The 23,056-nt window shown below is 44.0% G+C and overlaps 1 protein-coding gene across 1 annotated transcript in view; it reads right to left on the bottom strand.

Moving 5' to 3' along the window:
* Positions 1-22,533, bottom strand: part of CAPN1 (calpain 1) — a 120,126-nt gene extending 97,593 nt beyond the window's left edge. Inside the window, exons 1-2 of the mRNA XM_040328635.1 lie at positions 22,427-22,533; positions 10,202-10,486 (exon numbers count right to left, since the gene is read on the bottom strand). Of these exons, the coding sequence (XP_040184569.1) occupies positions 10,202-10,468 (267 nt within the window). The 5' untranslated portion in view covers positions 10,469-10,486; positions 22,427-22,533. The remainder of the gene's footprint in view (positions 1-10,201; positions 10,487-22,426) is intronic.
* Between the last annotated feature and the right edge of the window lie 523 nt (positions 22,534-23,056).

The raw sequence follows: 23,056 nt of genomic DNA, 5'->3' as shown, positions 1-23,056 counted from the left end.
AAATGTGTAGCACTAAACATATCCCTCTCAAGACTAGAATTAAGTGCAGCCACAGTAGGTCTTCCATTTACATGGTCGGATAAGAGCATCCCGTACTTAGGAACACACGTAACGGCTGATACATCTGATTTATTCTCTTATAATTATCCCCCTCTTCTTAAACAGATAACAAACTTACTCAAATCCTGGTCCCAGCTCCCATTATCCTGGTTAGGTAGGATCAACGCAGTTAAGATGACAATATTACCAAAATTGTTGTATCTTTTTAGAGTGCTCCCGAGTCCAATACCGGCTTACTTTCTGAGGATAATACAAAACAGAATGACGACCTTTATATGGGGCACATCTAGGCCCAGAATAAAGGCGAAAATCTTGCATCTCCCCAAAACTCAAGGAGGGTTAGGATATCCGAATTTTACAAACTACTATAGGGCAGCGCAAATTTCAACCTTGGCCAAATATCATGCAAAAAAGGAAACACCTCTCTGGGTAGCGATTGAGGCAACCGAGTGTGATCCCATCCCTCCAGCTAACTTACTATGGATTCTTCCCAAGCTACGCGGGAAAATCTGCAATCCAATTATTAAACATTCTCTCTCACTATGGGATAGCTATAAATCCAAGTATTCACTGGTGTCCCCTCTCAACCCACTGCTTTCATTTTATAAAAACCCAACATTTTATCCGGCATGGATCTTCCCTAACACATTCAAGGAATGGGTAAGGAAAGACTGTATATATGTCTATAAATTTTTGGATTCATCGGGTGTCATGCCCTTCCCGACAGTATGTAAAAAATACAGTATACCTCAATCAGAATTGTTTCGATACCTCCAAATAAAAAATTTCGTGGAAACACATCTGACCTCTTCGGCTCTGAAAAAACAGATTTCACCTTTTGAAAGTATATGTAAAGATAATCCACATGCAAGAGGTACAATTTCGGTTCTGTACTTGCAGTCACTATCCCACAATAACACAACAAAGCTTCCTTATGTTCAGAAATGGGAGAGTGACCTGGGTATAGAACTTAATACCTCGGATTGGAATCAAATATGGCGAAACACTAAATCGGCTTCCTCGAATATAATAGCATTGGAAGCGGGCTATAAGGTATTAATGAGATGGTACCTGGTGCCAAGCAGAATAGCTAAATATGCACCAAACTGCACCGGACATTGCTATAGGGGTTGCATCACCGAAGGTACATATTTTCATACTTGGTGGACGTGTCCAATAGTACAGAAATTCTGGGATAAGATTTTCAAGATGGTAAATGCGGTGACTAAATTGAGAATACTTCCAGACCCTAAATTGGCACTACTGAATTTAAAGCCCATCAATCTAACACACACGCACTTCAAGCTACTAACACAACTCTTTACGGCAGCCAAACAAACCATAGCAAAAGCTTGGAAAACTCCAATTTTATCAACGACGGAAACAAAAAATAGAATGAATATTGCTATGACGCACGCCAAAATGGAAGCGTTAGAAACGGACACGATCGCCAACTTTGAAAAAATATGGAACCCTTGGATACAATATGCTATACCAGAAAATTTTAATAAAGGTGTAATGATGCCATGGTAGCTTTCCTATACAAAAATAACCGTTGTACATTTCATGCTTTGAGGACGGATCCTAGCCCATCCCTGCAGACTTCCTTACCTGACCCCCCCCCCCCCCCCCCCCATTTTCCTTCCTTTTCTTCCCTTCTTCCTTTTCCTGATCTGATACTGCATAAGGTAGTACCCTCGTGTATCTACCGTTAACTTTGAAAAGGTAGCACATTTTAGAAATTTAAAGTTGATAGGTAGTAAGGTTACATTAAATAAGGACGTATTATCTTTGATATATTATCCACTAGCCACTAGGACAAGTTGTAAGGATTACATATTTGGCTATGTTAACTACTTAAACTCTTCCTGCGATAGTACACAGAACATGGCTAAAATATTCCCGTTTATTGTTTAAGAAAGATGATACTGTTAGTCAATCTTATGTTATAATAACCACCTGATTACTGTAACGAATGTATGCTTCATGTACAATTTATTCTTGCATTTAATAAAGATATTCTTGACAAGGAAATATTTACATAGATGTGCCATCACTATAATAGTTGTTGTAACGAGATCTGTTCATAGATACAGACATGGCTCAAGAGGTTCACTATTAAAAAGGCAGAATGTGACCGATCCTGTTTTTCTTCTGCTTGCTCGGTCTTGCTCGGATAGACCATCTCAGCTCATTGTGTACTGTCAAACATTTCATGAATAAAGCTTTGGCATTTGTTCTGTCTTTTTGGTATTTTCTAAAGAGTTCAAATCCAGTATTATTTACAGCCACACTGACATAAACTTTCAATAAAATGAGCTATAGAGGGAAATAGGGGAATTGAAGGGGTCCAGTGCCAGCCCACTGAATTGGTTTTTCCTCTTAAAATATATTTGTAATCATCACTTGCTGTATCTTAGCATGTATTGTATTTAGTCTGTTGTGTTTATGTGGCTGAACTACAGTTGGAGCTACATTAGATAAGCCAGTCATAGGAAACGCCATGCTCTCCATTATGAGCACGGATTGCAATATCAGTCCTGCTCTGTATAAGGTACTTGTTTTTCATCCTTTTTGGGTCCAGTCAGTCACACGTGTTACCACATGGGGGTTAAGTCACTAAGAGCTATATAACGGAAAATAAGATGCGGTAAAATAACTCTTTCATTAAATCAGTTGTGAAAGTTAAAGGGTCACTAAAGGAAAAAAAAAATTTGCCTAAAATTAATGTCTGCAAGGTAGCCAGACAGAATAGTGTAATGATTCTGTTAAAAAACGAGTAAATACCTATTAAATTCCTTCATCTATATCACCTCCGGAGTTCTAGTTCCTGTTCTCTCATTCACTTCCTGGTTTGCGGTGCTCGTTCATGTAAGAATTACATTTCCCAGTATGAATTGCGGCACGCATAGTAATTCACACCTCCTTGAAGTCTCTAACACATAGAGAGCGTCCTGCCACACAGATGTAGTTCCCAGGAGGGGGCGAGCATGTCACTGAAAACCGCAGTAAAGCCTCCCTTCACGGTGGTCAGTAAAATCAGACAAGCAGGAAGTTAACAGAACAGAGAAGAAATAGAGCAACTTCTGAGCAAAAACGAACAATGAGGAAGTGAAAAGAGGAATGTCTGCAGGTAAAGGATGCTTATTATGAAAAACAAAAAAATTCCTTTACAACCCCTTTAAATTTAGTACGAATTTTGCGTTAAATACCGAATGCAGTATTTTTTCGATTTAGCGATAATTACTGCATTATTTAATGCAGCAATTTACCACATTGAGCAAAAACACACCATATTTAAACACAAAAAAAAAAAAAGCTGTGGGGTCCTCCCAAAATCCATACCAGACCCTTATCTGAGCATGCAGCCCGGCAAGTCAGGAAAGGGGGGCACCCCCTGCCCCAAAGCACCCCCCCATGCTAAGGGCATATAGACTGGTATGGTTCGGGGGGGGGGCTGCTTGCTCGCTTGCCCCCCGCCCCTTTCTGTCCTGCCGGGCTGAATGCTTAGATAAGGGTCTTGTATGGATTTGGGGGTAAGGGGGGCCATGCCATTTAAAAAAATTGGTGTGGGGTTCACCATAAAATTCATACCAGACCCAAAGGGCTTGGTATGCATTTGGGGGGGGGGGTCCCACACTTTTTTTTTTTTCATCATTTTTAATTGTCTGCATTTTTTTACATTACATTGTTAACCTCCCTGGCGGTATTCCCGAGTCTGACTCGGGGTTAGATTTTCATGCTGCGATCGGTAACCCCGAGTCAGACTCGGGCTCGCTGGATCCACAGGGAGTGTTTACTTACCTTTTCCCTGGATACAGCGATGCCACCGCGCTGTGTGAGCGAGCGGGTGCTCGCTCGATTCACACAGCGTCCTCCTGTGCCGCCGATCTCCGTTCCCTGCGACGTTACGACGCACAGGAGCGGAGAACGGCGCCAAATTCAAAAAAAGTAAACAAACACATTACATACAGTATACTGTAATCTTATAGATTACAGTACTGTATGTAAAAAATACACACACCCCTAGTCCCTAGTGGTCTGTCCAGTGTCCTACATGTTCTTTTATATAATAAAAAACGTTCTTTCTGCCTGCAAACTGTAGATTGTCCATAGCAACCAAAAGTGTCTTTTTATGTCAAAAACGGTTTTAGATCAGCTAGAAAACAGCGATAATAAATTATAATCACTTGCAGAATTGTGCGATAGCGATTTGTGGGGAAATTCGTCATAAAAAAAATAAAAATAATGACAGCGACAATTCTGCAACTGAGCAAATTTCAGTGATTTTGAGTTGATTACATTATTGAATAATTTTTATTATAATTATATTATTATTTGTTATAATTATTTATAATTATTTATTATATTATAATTTATAATTTTGTTTTTAAAAAAAATTCATACCCGGGATGCCTACAAGACTCTTGTTTGGTCAGATTTAAGTGAGTTATTCCTAAAAATTACAGGCCTACAGTATAAATCACCAAATTTCCTTGCAAATAATTGTACCGCTTTCAGCACCTTTTTTCTGAAAGAATCATACCGCCAGGGAGGTTAAGTAGTACTTGTTCCAGTTTTTTACTCATATATTCAATTTTAGATAACCTGAAAAAACGCTCTTTGAAATCGGGGAACAAACTAAAAAAGAGGTAATTGAGCAGAACTTCCAAAGTAATATTGCCTGATGGTATCTACTGCATTTCAGCAGAATTACTCAACAGGAAGTCTACTTTGTACAGCCAAAAACCCGTTCCCTGTAATAAACAACTTCATCTGAGGTTTATGTAGTTTGAACATAAAGCATATCTCAAGGCACATACTTTTTCAAAGTTTTGGCTATAGATACACTTTCACCGCTTGCGGACTGCCCCACCCACATATACTGCAGCAGGGTGGCCACTCTGTGCCAGATCACATACCTAGGACGTGATCTGAAACTTCCGGGTTTGGGGCGCGCACGCAAGAAAGCTGCCAGCGACCCACTCCCGCTGTATTTGGACACAGCGGGAGCCAATCAGTGGGTCCGGCGGACGTGATGTCCGCCGGGACCCGCCAAACTTTTGGGAGACAGGCAGAATGGCGGTCTGTCTATGTAAACAAGGCAGCGCAAAAAATAAAAACTACAGAGGTGATCAAATAGCACCAAAAGAAAGCTCCATTTGTGTAAAAAAAAAAAAAAAAGACAAACATTTTATTTGGGTACAGCGTCGCAGTTAAAGTAACACAGTGCCGTATCGCAAAAAATGGCCTGGTCATGAAGGGGGGGGTAAACCTTTCAGAGCTGAAGTGGTTAAAGTGGATGTAAACCTGAATTATTATTTTTTTAGGGCTGGCACAATGTAAAGTATAAGATTTCAAATTATCTGTGCCCAGTCTTGCCACAAAGAGTTAATCCAGCTTTGAGCAATCCTCTTATCTTTTTTCAGTGAGATAAAACAGACAACCAGAGAAAACCTTGTCTGTTCTTCCCCCCTATATTGAGTGACAGGTGATTCACAAGCCTGAGAAGTCATGTGATGACTTTTCTGTGTTTTGACTGGATGTTAGTGATCATAGCAGAATTTAGTGTAAGAAATACACAGGAGAAAATGCACGCTGACAAGGGGAGTGTAGAGGAGGGCGGGGAGTCTACTGACATCACGACTCCACCCACCGAGCTCCAGACAACAGACCCACCCACAGAATCTGCAGTTTTTCAGGTCTGATAACAAACAGAGAGGAGACATTTGACAGGTAAGGATACATGCAGGAGGCATCTACATCCCTATAGATCAGCACTATGGCAGTAGTTTAGAAAGGATGAGAGTGGGTTTACATCCACTTTAAACATACCCTGGTGTCATTTAACAGCTTTTAGTGGATAAATACACATGGGTAACCACAGTATCTCACACCACTTGTTTCTTACTACTTATGGCCTTTTCTCTGCATCATTATTAGGCCTACAGATATGTCTAAAACAGTGTAGGGTCCTGTAATAGACTTGGGTTTAGGAGTAACAAAAGATCAGCAATGCATTCTCCTTCAAGGAAGACGCATCAAATTACCAAATCGTTGATCTAAACAAAAATAAATTCATGCTACAAAATGGTTTCATATTTTGCTTAATAACAGAGCTGGCAAGGCTACAAAAATGCAGCAGCTTATAGATAAGGAAGCCCAGGCAGCACTTCCTACAGAAGCCACTATAGCACTCGATATTCACCATTCTACTAAGCGGTTTGGACTGGAAACTATATTATCCTTATAAATTAGTTTGTGGAACAGATAAGTGGCATCTATAGGACCAGGGGACGCTCAGAGACTGCGCACATACTACAGGAGACGCTCAGAGACTGCGCACATACTACAGGAGATGCTCAGAGACTGCGCACATACTACAGGGGACGCTCACAGACTGCGCACATACTACAGGGGACGCTCACAGACTGCGCACATACTACAGGGGACGCTCACAGACTGCGCACATACTACAGGGGACGCTCAGAGACTGCGCACATACTACAGGAGACGCTCAGAGACTGCGCACATACTACAGGGGACGCTCAGAGACTGCGCACATACTACAAGGGATGCTCACAGACTGCGCACATACTACAGGGGATGCTCAGAGACTGCACACATACTGTAATACAGGAGATGCTCAGAGACTGCGCACATACTACAGGGGACGCTCAGAGACTGCGCACATACTACAGGGGACGCTCAGAGACTGCGCACATACTACAGGGGACGCTCAGAGACTGCGCACATACTACAGGGGACGCTCAGAGACTGCGCACATACTACAGGGGACGCTCAGAGACTGCGCACATACTACAGGGGACGCTCAGAGACTGTGCACATACTACAGGGGACGCTCAGAGACTGCGCACATACTACAGGGGACGCTCAGAGACTGCGCACATACTACAGGAGATGACCAGCCGGGCTCACCATGCACTTTTAGAAGTCGGGGCAGGGCTCCCACTGGGAGCTCTGCTCCTACTACAGCCGTTCCCTCCTGAGCATACAGGCTGCATGGGGTGGGGGTCAGAGCATCAGTGGAGCTCCCGGCCCCGCCCTCTCTCTGCTGGCTGGAGAATACAGCGCTGCCTCCCTCCCGAGTATACAGACTACATGGGGCAGGACCAGAGTGTCAGTGGAGCTCCCGGCCCCGCCCTCTCTCTGCTGGCTGGAGAATACAGCACTGCCTCCCTCCCGAGTATACAGACTACATGGGGCAGGACCAGAGTGTCAGTGGAGTTCCCGGCCCCGTCCCATTCCTTCTCTGATGCCTTACTAAAGAAGCTGAGGGTAAAGGTGATGGACTGGCCAAGCATGTCTCCAGACCTAAACCCTATTGAACATCTGTGGGCCATCCTAAAACAGAAGGTGGAGGAGCTCAAAGTCTCTAACATCCACCAGCTCCGTGATGTCATCATGGAGGAGTGTAAGAGGAGTCCTGTGAAGCTCGGGTGAACTCCATGCCCAAAAGGGTTAAGGCAGTGCTGGACAATAATGGTGCCACACAAAACATTGACACTTTGGGCAGAATTTGTACATTTTCACTTAGGGGTGTACTCACTTCTGTTGCCAGCAGTTTAGACATTAATGGCTGTGTGTTGAGCCATTTGGAGGGAACAACAAATATACACTGTTATACAAGCTGTACACTCACTACTTTACATTTTTAAATGTCTTCAGTGTTATCACATGAAAAGATATTTTATTCTATTTACAAATTATATATATATTTATATATATATATATATATATATATATATATATACACACACATACATACACATACACACACATACACACACACACACACACACACACACACCCTGCAGAGCTGCTTTTTCTGTAAAATGCAATGCAATATGGCTACTTGGAGATGCTCTGTACACAAATGGTGTACAGAACACCCCCCTACCATATGTAATTTCCTGTTTTTGTGACTGGCTTAATGGTTTTCCTAAAAGTGTGCACAAAGATATAACATTTTGGGCATCACCTGCAAAAAAAAAAAATATGGATGCAGATCCTGCCACTTTCCTCATAAGAACTCTGCAAGTGCAGCAGCTGATTGATAATTATAAAATCACTCCCATTCACCTTCCACATAAACAAACAGCTATTTCTTCAGAATAACAAAAAGTAATCTGCAACAAAGTTTGTTAAAATCCCTGCAATGTACATAGATCACCCAGACAGACATATTTTTTTCTCAACAAAAGCCCCAGACCATATTGCTGGTCAAAGACCAGGCCACTTTTTGCGATTCGGCACTGCTTCAATTTAACTGACAATTGCGCGGTCGTGCGAAGTGGCTCCCAAACAAAATTGGCGTCCTTTTTTTCCCCACAAATAGAGCTTTATTTTGGTGGTATTTGATCACCTCTGCGGTTTTTAGTTTTTGCGCTATAAACAAAAATAGAGCGACAATTTTGAAAAAAAATTATATTTTTTACTTTTCGCTGTAATAAATATCCCCCAAAAATATATAAAAACAATTTTTTTCCTTAGTTTAGGCCGATACGTATTCTTCTACATATTTTTCGTAATAAAATAAAAAATAAATCGCATTAAGCGTTGATTGGTTTGCGCAAAGGTTATAGCGTCTACAACATAGGGCATAGTTTTATGGCATTTTTATTACTATTTTTTTTTTTTTACTAGTAATGGCGGCGATCAGCGATTTTTATCGGTACTACGACATTATGGCGGACACTTCGGACACTTTTGACACATTTTTGGGACCATTGGCATTTTTATAGCGATCAGTGCTATAAAAATGCATTGATTACTATAAAAATGCCACTGGCGGTGAAGGGGTTAACACTAGGGGGCGAGGAAGGGGTTAAGTATGTTCCCTGGGTGTGTTCTAACTGAAGGGGGGTGGACTGACTTGGGGAAATTACTGATCGCTGTTCATACATTGTATGAACAGACAATCAGGCATTTCTCCCCCTGACAGGACCGGGAGCTGTGTGTTCTCGCTCTGTAACGAGCGATCGCGGGTGCCCGACGGTGATTGCGTGCATCAGGGGTGCGCGCCCCTATTGGCTGCTCGGCGAGATGACGTCAGCAAGCGGTTAAAGGCCAAGTTCACCTTTGGGAACATGTGACTTCCATTCCAGTAAGTCTGTATCCAGGGCCGATCACTCGCAGGTATTTTCTCCACGAGCAATTACATGCAAGCGGACACGATGAGCTGCATGAGCTGTCAGTCTTCCACTACTTTTAATGGGGCTGCCTCCTGCAGCTAATCGCCAGGAACTCCCAAAGGGGTTCTTGCATGTTACTGCACCTGAGCCCATTCTCAAGTGTGGATTGGGCCTTATCCTTACTGCCCCCCCAAATTGAATCATACAATTTACTTGCATAGTATTTTGTTGCCTTCATATTGTTTTCTTCAATAGGATGTTAATAAAAGGAAGGCGTTCTCATTTCATTTCTCAGAAGATAAATCTGCTTCTGCAGGGATTATAGAAAGTACATTAATAATCTGATATTTAATGTCACCAACATGAATCCACTTATCCAAAATAAACAAGCAGATGTCTTAAAGGGGATGGCATACTCTTTAAAGAATGTACGGAATCAGAGAGGAGAATAAAAAATAAGAAATAAACAGCTGATCTCAAACATGAAGACCCTGTATAAAATGGGGAATTATGTCTGTGCTGTAGCCCCCTTGTATGTTGGTATATTATTTGAGATATATATATATATATATATATATATATATATATATATATATATATATATATATATATATATATATATACATATACATATACACACACACACACACACATACATACATACATACATTCACTCAGGCCTCGTACACACGGCGAGAGCTCCCATAGAACAACGAGGAAATAGAGAACATGTTCTCTATTTCCTCGTCGAGCTCCTCGTCGGCTTCCTCGGCCGAAAGTGTACACACGACCAGTTTCCTCGGCAGAATTCAGCCAGAAACTCGGTCGGAAGCTGAATTCTGCCGAGGAAACTGGTCGTGTGTACGGGGCCTCACACTCTGGATTTCAATATTATTTTCTATACTGCAATCACTGTCGCATACACAGTATATATACCCCTAAACCAGAATGAGAGGCAAATAAAACAAATAATGAATATCTCTTACCGTGGGCCGAATCCATTTAACTCCGTAGGTCTTGGAGGAATTTGGGCCAAGCTCTTTAAAGCCCAAGGAATAAGCACTTGGAGGAAAAGTTTCATCTTTAAACAGAGTTCCATTTGCTAAGCACTCGTGCTGAATCCGCTCAAAATCCTGCCCCAGAAACTTCACAGCATTTTCGTGTTTTCCTACACCCAGCTCTTGGTCCCGCTGTTTCTGTAGCTGGGCAGAGATCCCAGTGGCGTATACGGGAACAATCGCTTCCTCACTCATCTTGACTTCTCCAAAGACCTGAATTCATTTCCACAAAACATGAGTCAGAACTTAGAAATACAAAATTCAAACAGGCTGTTTAAAGGACACAATCAGGTTTTAGGCCTGGTTCACACCTATGCATTTTTCAGTTTTGCAGAAACACACTACACTACATTTAACATGGTTTCCTATGGATGTAGTTCACATCTGTGCATTTTGTGAAAGGGCCAGGTTTTTTTTTTTTGGGGGGGGGGGGGGGGGGTTTGGTTACATAGACTTCAATAGTTTAAAGATGTGTATTAACCACCCCCGGACCATTTGGCTGCCAAATGACCAGGTCACTTTTTGCAATTCAGCACTGCTTCACTTTAACTAACAATTGCGCGGTTGTGCGATGTGTCTCCCAAACAAAATTTACGTCCTTTTTTTCCCACAAATAGAGCTTTATTTTGGTGGTATTTGATCACCTCTGCGGTGTTTATTTTTTGCCCTATTAACAAAAATAGAGCAAAATTTTTTAGAAAAAAGCAATCTTTTTTACTTTTTGTTATAATAAATATCCCCATAAAATCTAATATATATATATATATATATATATATATATATATATATATATATATATATATATATATATATATTGTCCTCTTTTTTCGTTGATACATATTCTTCTACATATTTTTTGAAAAAAAAAAATCGCAATAAGCGTTTATTGATTGGCAAAAGTTATAGCGTCTACAAAATGGGGGATAGTTTTCTGGCATTCTTATTAATAATATTTTTATTGTGACTGCGACATTATGGCGGACACTTTTGGTGCTATTTTGGGACCACATTTATACAGCGATCAGTGCTATAAAAATGCACTGGTTACTGTGTAAATGTGACTGGCAGTGAAAGAGTTAACCACTAGGGGGCTAAGAAGGGATTAAGGGTGTCCTAGGGAGTGATTCTAACTGTTAGGGGGCGTGTATACGAGTGATACGTCACTGATCACTGCTCCTGAGAGAGAGCAGACGATTAGTGACATGTCACTAGGCAGAACGGGGAGATGCTGTGTTTACACTGACATCTCCCCATTCTTCAGCTCTGTGACCAAATCGCGGGACACCGGCGGACATCAAGTCCACGGTCACGGAGCTCGCGGCAGTCGCACGCAAGCACGGTGGCAAATTCAAACTGATGTAAATATACGTCGATTTGTCTGTCGATGCCATTCTGCCGACGTGAGCCGGTCCTTAACCACTTAAGGACCGCTGCACGACTATATACGTCGACAGAATGGCACGGCTGGGCACAGGGATGTATTTTCATATATATACACGTCCCCTTTAAGAGCCCAGCCATGGATCGCGAGTGCGGCCCGCGGGACCCGCCATTAGTAGTAAAAAAAATATATATATTAATAAAAATTCCATAAAACTATCCCCTATTTTTTAAACGCTATAAATTCGAACCAATCGATAAACCCTTATTGTGATTTTTGTTGCCAAAAATAGGTAGAAGAATACGTATCGGCCTAAACTGAGGAAAAAAATAATTTTTTTTATATCTTTTTTGGGGATATTTATTTATTTCTGGGACTGTCCCGCAATTGACATGTCTGTCCTGGGTCCTGGGCACCTTCATTCCAGGACAATACAATGCCCCGGAATGGAATGGAATGGAATAAAGGACACAGCCATGAGCCACCCCCTACTAACTAATAACTACATTTCCGGAACTGGTTGCTAGGGCCAGCGCTGCCTGGCATCTTGCAACCAGTGACAATTTACTCTCAGACCGTGAGACCAGGAGCGAGGCCTGCGCCTAGTGCAGCACTGCTGTCCCCGCCCACCTCGGCGGCACCTCCTTCTCTGGCACCCAGCGGCAAGCAGCAGGGACTGATGTGGTCTTCACTCTCCAGATAGTGACGCCACTCCTTGCCTTCTACGCACGTGGCTCATGCAGAGGGAGTGACAGCAGCACTGCATCTGGTTGCAGGCTATGGGTGGCAAGCGGCACTGCATCTGGTGGCAAGTGGCACATTCACCTGACAAATAACCCGCTGCCAAATTACCCATCAACCACGAGACTACATTACCCCCTGCCCCCTCATCTTTTTGGAGGAAGGTGAGAGAGATGGTGTGTCCCTGAATGGCAGTTTTAAAATGTGGTCACCCTAGTAAGGAGTGTCAACTGAGGGCTTTTTAACTACATCTGAACTGGTCAATTCGAGTAAAAAAAAAAAAAAGGATCAAATCAATTTACATCCTTATTGAACACTTTATCATTTTTTTGTTTTTACATTTATTTATCCGATCCTCTGCTCCTGCTGGCGCTTCTGCACTGGTAGCCCAGTCCAGACAGCACTTTCTCACTTTTACTCCTGTGGTCTAAAACCAATGCAGGGTCCATAGCCCTGCACTGAACACAAGAACAATAAGAGGAATAGTCCACTGCCTGAGCATGGAGGAGGAGAAGATTGTGTAAGTAAAAGTGCTTTTCCATCACCTAAATCCAAACAAGCAGTTGACCCTTGCAGTGTGGGTGCAGCACCACTGCAAAGGGAAGAGTTTTAGTACTACAGGAGTTAGGCTTTAAAGACATTTGGTAGCTTATCCAAGCCACTTCCTCAGGTCTAATGAGCAGTGGCAGCTGGTGCTCTATTTTTTGGGAGAGGTGGCAATGAAACCCCACCCCACCCTGCTTCTCCTTTAGGCCAATCCGGTCTTAAGACCAGCTTCCTGATTGGCCAGGAGTAAAAGCAGGAAGACAATAGTGGATTTTGATTTGCTAATGTCAGAAGTGGGTGGGCCCAACCTTTGTAAATCCAATTAGAGCCTCAGGCTCTAAACATGTGCTTCTTTTTTTATATATCTCTATTTTTTTTTACATCTCTGTTTAATGTGTTTCTCCATTACAATCACATTGTGAAACACACATAAAAAAAAAAAAAAAATCCTAAATACATACAAACACCGCTGCTGATGAGCCACCACTGAAAATGAGTGCCAGGAAGATACCTCAACATTAAAATCCACACCTTAATCCAATTACCATGAATTTTGTAGATGTTGATTGCCACAGAGAACAGGATGGGAGGTGTGAACGTTGTGGAGACACCCTGTTCTAGTTACATAATCCCATAGCTGGTGTCAAGATGACTGCATAGGTGTAAGTTCCTAGGTTTAAACAGCTAAAGTTGTGAACTGTTGTCAAACCATGGGGCAAAGATGTTAAAAATGGGATCATGTATAGAAAACAGATGGTGATTGATTTACTAAAACTGGAGAGTGCATGGCAGCCAATCAGCTCTTAACTTCAGCTTGTTCAATTAAGCTTTGACAATAAAATCTGGAAGCTGATTGGTTTATCTGCTGAGTAGCACCTGATTTTGCACTCTTCAGTTTTAGTAAATAATCCCCATGGCGCCTAATTCACTCACCCTTTTCAGGTATGTTCATGACATTCATTTGAACTGAATAAGTGGCTTGTACGGGCTACAAAGCATCTTCAACATTGCAGAACACGTCCGGTTGAATGGGGCAAACTACTACCAATAGCTAGACCAGGATCTAGATATACGAGAACCTTTAGGCCGGATTCACACTTGTGTGGTGCGAATTCCAGCTCTGTTATCTCTGCAAAGAGATAAGAGAACTGTTCAGCAGATCGTCTCCGTTTTAGCTGCGAATTTGGAGACCTGGGAGAGGGGAGGGGGGGAGTGTATTGAGGAGAATGAGAGAAATCCTGATGAAAATCAGATGCGTGCCCATAGAAGATAATGGGCCGTAACTCGCACCTGAGCCGCACCGCAATGCCTAGAAAACGCACACGTTTTTTGGGCAATGCGCAGTGTGAATGCATCGCACAATGTGAACCAGCCTCATTAAAATCAATGTATTTTATAATGTTATGCGAATTGGATGCGGTTTAAGCGGCACTTAATTTGCATAGGTGTGAACCCGGCCTTAAAGACACACATTGAAATTACACATAATACAGCATAACATGAAACTTAAATTCTGCCTATACCTACGTACTAATACATGTGAGCACAGGGCAATCTCTAAAACAGGGGTCCTCTTTATTTAGAGCAGAAATCTCAGCCTAGGTTCACACTGCTACGAATTCAAAATCGCGGTAAAATGCGCGATTTTACCATGATTTCGCTGCTGCGATTTTGCCGCGATTTCGGCCGCAATTTAATGTAAATCGCAGCCCGAAATCGCAAAAAGTAGTACCGGAACTACTTTTTGAAATCGCAGATGCGGCGTCGCACTGATTAGGACAGTGCCATTGCCGACAATTGCCGCCGATTTGAGATGCGATTTGACATGTCAAATCGCATCTCAAATCGTTCCAAATCGTACCCAGTGTGAACCAGGGCACAATCATACTTTTTGGAAAAGAAAGAGCAAAGCTGGTCACTGTGTTATAAGCCAGGCTCAAAGTATTTGTGAATCCAAAACATTTCAGCTTTGGGTAGAGTTAGGACTGGTTAAGACAGGTGTGTGCGAAGATCGCAGGTATTACTGGTTTTGTGAAAAGTCACAAATAGCCGAGGGCCACCATTAGCCTGTCATTGCATTGTATGGGCTGAACTGATACAGACCTGTCAGTTTAGATTGAGAAATCTACAGATTCCTTCCACTGGAACTTGCAGGGTGTCCTAATCACTATGTGAATGTACACTTTGTAACCAGAACAGGTGTCCACCTTGGAAGATTTACCCTCACCTCCTGTTTCTGTGACAACTAACGTTTTGGAATGTCAATTACTTTTGTAATGGAGAAAATGGTTATGGGGGGGGGGGGGGGGCTGCACCCAGAAAGTTTTTTACCTTAAAGCCCAAAAAAATAAAAAATACATTTAAGTCAGCAGCTACAATACTGCAGCTGCTGACTTTTAAAATATGGACACTTACCTGCCCAACACGCCCGCGATGATCTTACCCGAAGCCGACCCGTCCCTCGGCTCCCGGGTGGAGGCGCCACCATCTTCAGTAAGGGAATCAGGAAGTGAAGCCTTGCGGCTTCAGTCTGGTTCCCTACTGCACATGCGTGAGTCGCGTTGCACGTCCTGACTGCTCCCTGCTGTCTTCTGCAACCTGTGTGTCTCCCAGAAGACAGAGGGGGGCCAGACATGGTGTAGATCGCCGCAGATTCTGTATTAGACAGGTATCTGCCCCCCCTCCTGAAATTTGCCAAATGTGACACCGGAGGGAGGGGAGGAACGCAATAAGCGGAAGTTCCATTAAGATAAAAAAGCCTTCAGTGTGCAGCAGCCCCCCTAATACTTACCTGAGCCCCATCTCTATCCAGCGATGTTGCACGAGAGATTCAGCTGTCCACAGGACTCTCCCTCCTGATTGGCTGAAACAGCAGTGAAACGCCATTGGATACCGCTGCTGTCAATTAAAGCCAGTGAGCCAATGAAGAGAGTGAGGGGGCGGCGGCCGGGGCATGGCTCAGTGTCTGAATGGGCACACAGAGCTGTGGTGTGGCTCGGGTGCCCCCAAAGCAAGTTGCTTGCTGTGGGGGGCACGCAACAGGAGGGAGGGGTCAGGAGTGCCGAAGAGGAGGATCTGGGCTGTTCTGTGCAAAACCACTGCACAGAGCAGGTAAGTATGACATGCTTGTTATTTTGAAATAAAGAAAAAAAAAAAAGACTTAAAGACTTTAACCACTTAACCACCAGCCGCCGTCCACAAACGGCGGCAAGGTGGTTGCTTAACTGGGGGTCGCCGTTCTGAAACGGCGCCCACCAGAAGCAGTAATGCGCGCCGCCTCGGGCGCGCACACAGAAAATTCTGTGCGCGCCGGGTCTATGAGACCCGGCGCTACACAGATCACGGTAACTGACCGGCAACGGCGGTCTTTTACCATGTGATCGCGCCGTCCAATGACGGCGCGATCACATGTAAACAAACCGGCGTCATTTGATGACGCCGGTTCCTCCCTCCTCTCGCTGTACCGATCGGTACAGTGTGAGAGGAGAGCGCGGATGGCAGCAGCAGTGTGGGATGGATCTGTGACTATTGCAGTCACAGATCCATCCATCCCTGCTCAGCCATCCCTGCATTAACCCCTGCAATACTCTGCCTTCCCTGCGCAATACTCTGCAATGCTCTGCCTTCCCTGCGCAATTACTCTGCAATACCCCCTGCGCAATACTCTGCAATACCCCCGCGCAATACTCTGCAATACCCCCACGCAATACTCTGCAATACCCCCACGCAATACTCTGCAATACCCCCGCGCAATACTCTGCAATACCCCCGCGCAATACTCTGCAAAACCCCCGCGCAATACTCTGCAAAACCCCCGCGCAATACTCTGCAATACCCCCGCGCAATACTCTGCAATACCCCCGCGCAATACTCTGCAATACCCCCGCGCAATACTCTGCAATACCCCCGCGCAATACTCTGCAATACCCCCGCGCAATACTCTGCAATACCCCCGCTCAATACTCTGCAATACCCCCGCACCAATACTCTGCAATACCCCCGCGCAATACTCTGCAATACCCCCGCGCAATACTCTGCAATACCCCCGCGCAATACTCTGCAATACCCCCGCGCAATACTCTGCAATACCCCCCCTCAATACTCTGCAATACCCCCGCACCAATACTCTGCAATACCCCCGCTCAATACTCTGCAATACCCCCGCACCAATACTCTGCAATACCCCCGCACCAATACTCTGCAATACCCCCGCACCAATACTCTGCAATACCCCCGCGCAATACTCTGCAGTACCCCTTGCGCAATACTCTGCAGTACCCCCGCGCAATACTCTGCAATACCCCCGCGCAATACTCTGCAATACCCCCGCGCAATACTCTGCAATACCCCCGCGCAATACTCTGCAATACCCCCGCGCAATACTCTGCAATACCTCCGCGCAATACTCTGCAATACCCCTGCCAGTACTCTGCAATACCCCACACACAATACTCTGCAATACCCCCACACAATACTCTGCAATACCCCCACACAATACTCTGCAATACCCCCCACACAATACTCTGCAATACCCCCCACACAATACTCTGCAATACCCCCCACACAATACTCTGCAATACCCCCCACACAATACTCTGCAATACCCCCCACACAATACTCTGCAATACCCCCCACACAATACTCTGCAATACCCCCACACAATACTCTGCAATACCCCCCACACAATACTCTGCAATACCCCCCACACAATACTCTGCAATACCCCCCACACAATACTCTGCAATACCCCCCACACAATACTCTGCAATACCCCCCACACAATACTCTGCAATACCCCCCACACAATACTCTGCAATACCCCCGCACCAATACTCTGCAATACCCCCGCACCATACTCTGCAATACCCCCACACCAATACTTTGCAATACCCCGGCCAATACTTTGCAATACCCCGGCCAATACTTTGCAATACCCCGGCCAATACTCTACAATACCCAGAAAATACTCTGGGGAAAAAAATTTGTTTTAACCACTTCCCGCCCACGTCATATGAGGTCCTTGACTTTGTGCAGGGATATCTAAATGATGCCTGCAGCTACAGGCATCATTCAGATATCATTTTTTTCAGCCGGCGATTCTCTACACCATAAGAACGATCATGGCGGCTGTTCCGCCTCTTGATCGTTCTTACGGGAGGCAAAAAGGGACGTCCCCACTCCCTTCGCCCTCCGGTGCTTTTTCTGACTCACCGCTGCGATCTAAGCCAGGATCGGTTTTTTTCTTGTTTTTTTTCAGGCTTCCCAGCCTAGAGGTGAGATGTGGGGTCTTATTGACCCCATATCTCACTGTAAAGAGGACCTGTCATGCTATATTCCTATTACAAGGGATGTTTCCATTCCTTGTAATTGGAATAAAAGTGATCAAAACATTTATTTTTGGGGAAAAACGTGTCAAACTAAAATAAATTAAGTAAAATGAACAATAAAAATAAAAAAAAAATATTTAAAGCGCCCCTGTTCCCGCGTGCTCGTATACAGAAGCGAATGTGTACGTAAGTCCCGCCCACATATGAAAACGGTGTTCAAACCACACATGTGGGGTATCGCTGCGAACGTTAGAGCGAGAGCAATCATTTTGGCCCCAGACCTCCTCTGTAACTAAAAACATGTAACCAGTAAAAACATTTAAAACGTCACCTATGGGGATTTTTAAGTAGCGAAGTTTGGCGCCATTCCACAAGCGTGTGCAATATTGAAGGGTGACATGTTGGGTATCTATTTACTCGGCGTAACTTCGTCTTTCATATTATGCAAAAACATTGGGCTAACTTTAATGTTTTTTTTTTTTAAAAAGCACAAAACTGTTTTATTTCCCAAAAAAATGCGTTCGGAAAATTGCTGTGCAAATACCATGCGCGATAAAAAGTTGCAACGACCGCCATTGTATTCTCTAGGGTCTTTGCTAAAAAAGCATATATAATGTTTTGGGGTTCTATGTAATTTTCTAGCAAATAAATGATGATTTTTACATGTAGGAGAGGAATGTCAGAATTGGCCTGGGTGTTCCAGAACGCCTGATGGTGCTCCCTGCATGTCGGGCCTCTGTATGTGGCCACGCTGTGTAAAAGTCTCACACATGTGGTATCGCCATACTCGGGAGGAATAGCAGAATGTGTTTTGGGGTGTAATTTGTGGTATGCATATGCTGTGTGTGAGAAATAACCTGCTAGTATGAAACTTTTGTGGAAAAAAAAAAAAAAAAAAAAAAAACCTTGATTTTGCAAAGAATTGTGGGAAAAAATGACAACTTCAAAAAACTCACCATGCCTCTTTCTAAATACGTTGGAATGTCTTCTTTCCAAAAAGGGGTCATTTAGGGGGTATTTGTACTTTTCTGGCATGTTAGGGTCTCAAGAAATGAGAGAGGCCGTCAGTACTTCAGGTGTGATCAAATTGATCAATTTTCAGTAATTGGTACCATAGCTTGTAGACCCTATAACTTTCACCCAGACTAAATAATATCCAAATTTTTTTTTTTTTTTTTTTACCAAAGATATGTAGCAGTATACATTTTAGGCCAAATTTATGAAGAAAAATTCATTTTTTGCAAAATCTTATAATAGAAATGAAGAAAAATTCATTTTTTTACAAAATTTTCGTTCTTTTTTCATTTATAGCGAAAAAAATAAAAAACGCAGAGGTGATCAAATACCACCAAAATAAAGCTCTATTTGTGGGAAAAAAAGGACAAAAATTTCATTTGGTTACAGTGTTGTATGACTGAGTTATTGTCATTCAAAATGTGAGAGCACCGAAAGCTGAAAATTGGTCTGGTTATTAAGTGGGTTTAAGTGCCCAGTTGTCAAGTGGTTAATATCACTTTAAGGCCCCTTTAACATTGTCCGATGTGGTCTGCCTGTCAGTTTTTTTGGGCGGACTTGATCGGACAATCCATTCACTTCTATGGAGCGGCGGATGTCAGCAGACATGTCCACAGCTATCCGATATGATCCTGTCTGGCAAATCCAGATGGATGGTGGTCCTATTTTCTGTCCGTCTGGCGAATCGGATAAAAATGGACAGGGGGTGCGTTTTCATCCAATCTCCCCATACAGGAGAGTGAGACTCTGACAGGTCAGTCTCTGCGCAGTGAGCGGAGACGGACCTGTCATCTGGCTGCTCAGCGGAGCAATCTTTCCTGAGCAAGCAGAGTCCATCAAATGGATCCGCCCCATGTGAAAGAGACCCAAGGTGACTTTAGAAGCACTTCAAGCAAGGAATAATCAGAATTTTATGTTCAGGATACTTGATGACCCAACTGTCTAATGGAGTGTTTTGCCTGACTCTTTCCTCTGACTTGCCAAGTCTAAAGCTGTACATACACTAAGATTTTTCTCATTCAGCCCTGCAGGCTAAACTATGGACGGTGGCAGGGCCGTCTTCAACACAGGGCAAAAGGGGCAGCTGCCCAAGGGCCAGTCATTGTTGTGGGGCCCAAAGCAGCTGCCCCTTGAGCCCACAAATGGTTGATAAGTAGATTTGGGAGGGCCCAAGAAAAATGTTTGCCCAGGGTCCAATCAATATTAAAGATGGCCCTGGATGGTGGAATCTCCTCTCCAGACTTATTGTGCTCTGACAGCAGGCTCCAGTGGCTGTATCTGATTGGACAATTTTCAGCCTGGCTGCTTTGATTTTCAGATTGGAGGATATTGAGCAGAAGAGCCTCAATAGGGCCACCCATGGCTCAAAATATATATATATATATATATATTTTTTTTACACCCGCATATTTTTTATTTTTTAAAGTCAGCAGCTACTAACACTGTAGCTGCTGACTTTTAATAAGGACACTTAACTGTCCTAGGCGCCCACGATTATGGGCCCCCGATGGCGATCGCTTGGTCCTGGCGCCTCCATCCTGACTAAGGGAAACAGGCAGTGAAGACTTACGGCTTCCCTGCCCGTTTCCTACTGCGCATGCGCGACTCGCACGGTGCTTTGTGAATGGGCGGGTGCCTCCCGGGATACACACAGTTCCCAGAAGGCAGCGCGCCCCATTCACCAGAAGACACCGCAACGGAGGATGAAGAAGAAGAGGACCACGGTGGAGGAAGAGGCAGAAGAGCTACTTCTGCATAGCAACAGCCCTTTCTGGTGAGTATATATATATATATATATATATATATATATATATATATATATATATATATATATATATATATAAAGATTTTCGTTAAAAAAAAAAAAAAAAATCAGGGTGGAACTCCATTTTAATGCCCAAATGATGAGTTAGCAAAATAAATAATAATAATAATAATAATAATAGGCCACAGTATTTACATTATGAGGGAGAATCTGATGCAGATGTGCATAGTAACCAGCCAGCTTCTAACATCTGCTTGTTTAATTAAAGTGGTTGTAAACCTAGTTACACCCATTGTACCTACAGGTAAGCCTATAATAAGTCTTGCCTGTAGGTACTGGAAATATCTCCTAAACGTGCATGGTTTAGGAGACATTTACCATATACTCTTGCACCGACATCATCGGCGCATGCGCATTGAAAAAAGTGCTGTTTATAAAGGGCCCATGCCATGACTGGCGGCTCCTGCCTGCATGCGCAGGAGTGACGTCACATGACTCCAGCCAGTCACAGAGCCAGAGTCCACGGCCCAGCAGGAAAGAGGGGTGGAGATGGATGCAGCCACCAGCGGGCACAGCATGGGCTTCGTTTGCAGTAAAGTGGCACATAATGGGCTAGCAATGCAGTCCGACTTCGGAGGCGATTTGACAGAACATCTGTGCGGGTTCATGAACAGATGTCTACACAAAGCACCCCGAAGTCAACAAAAGTAGTACAGAAACTTTTGGGAATTGGTGTGGCATCGCGCCGATTGGACCGTGCCATTGCCAGCAATAGCCACCGATTTGGCATGTGATTTGTCATGTCAAATCTGCCCAATCTGAAGGGGGGGGGGGCTAAAACCTGAATGCTGATTGGTTACAATTCCCCAGATTCTGTGTGCACTTGTTTTAGTAAATCTCCTCCAGTGTTTATAAACAAAGGTGTTTTTTTTTCCATGATGTTTACAAATAATTTACATCAAGGTGACGAAAATAAAAGTCTGTGGTGGGCGTGTCTCTAAATATTGGACTCTGTCGCGTTTCTTTTTTGTCTGTCTAGCTTGTGATGTACTTACTGCAATACCTACCTTCTATAAGATCTATATGTAATGCAGAATACTCCCTCCTGGGTACCAATGATAGAGATAAGAGAGGTGGAGAAGGAAAAGCAAGGGAAGAGGAGATAGATACTCTATGTAGTACAAAATGCTCATTCCTAGGTCCCGGGTGTAAGTATTCTCATTACATTGTGCTGTGATCGTACGATCGCTCCATACACACACATCGGACGGTCCGGTCACATGAACAGAACTTTCCCCGGTTCTGCCCCGTCCTATCACTGTCCATATACTTCCCCCAACCTCCCCCATATCACCATGGACGGGGTATATAGCGCCTACCTGTGATTTCTGCGCTCGCTCTCTCCTTCCTTCTTCCCCTGTAGTTGTCTGCAGTCTCCTCCCTGCTCCCCCTCTGTGTCGGTCACTCCCTGCCTGGGGTTGTCTCTCTAGCAGACACTCCCTGGCTGGCTGGCCACCCCCTCCCCGGCTGTCTGTGGGAGCGGTTCACCCCCGCCATCGTCTTCATATCTGTGCTATGTCCTCCATCTCTTCCCCGGTCCTCTATGTCTGTCAGCATATAGTACACTATGTCTATCACACGCTGGCCGCCATTCCATACAAAGAGTTGTGTCAGTCATGCTGGGTCAGGGTCTGTAGGCAGAGAGACGCCTCGTCCTGCAGCGAGACTCCGAGCCAAAATCCGGCCTGAGGAGAGATCACACCGTATACACGGGGTCCCCTGACAGGAGTATACGGGCATATATGGGGCCCCCTGACAGGAGTACACAGGCATATATGGGGCCCCCTGACAGGAGTACACGGGCATATATGGGGCCCCCTGACAGGAGTACACAGGCATATATGGGGCCCCCTGACAGCAGTACACGGGCATATATGGGGCCCCCTGACAGGAGTACACGGGCATATATGGGGCCCCCTGACAGGAGTACACGGGCATATATGGGGGCC

Source organism: Rana temporaria, chromosome 11, assembly GCF_905171775.1.
Source record: "Rana temporaria chromosome 11, aRanTem1.1, whole genome shotgun sequence".
NCBI classification, from domain to species: domain Eukaryota; kingdom Metazoa; phylum Chordata; class Amphibia; order Anura; family Ranidae; genus Rana; species Rana temporaria.
This window is presented reverse-complemented; position numbering and strand designations above follow the sequence as displayed.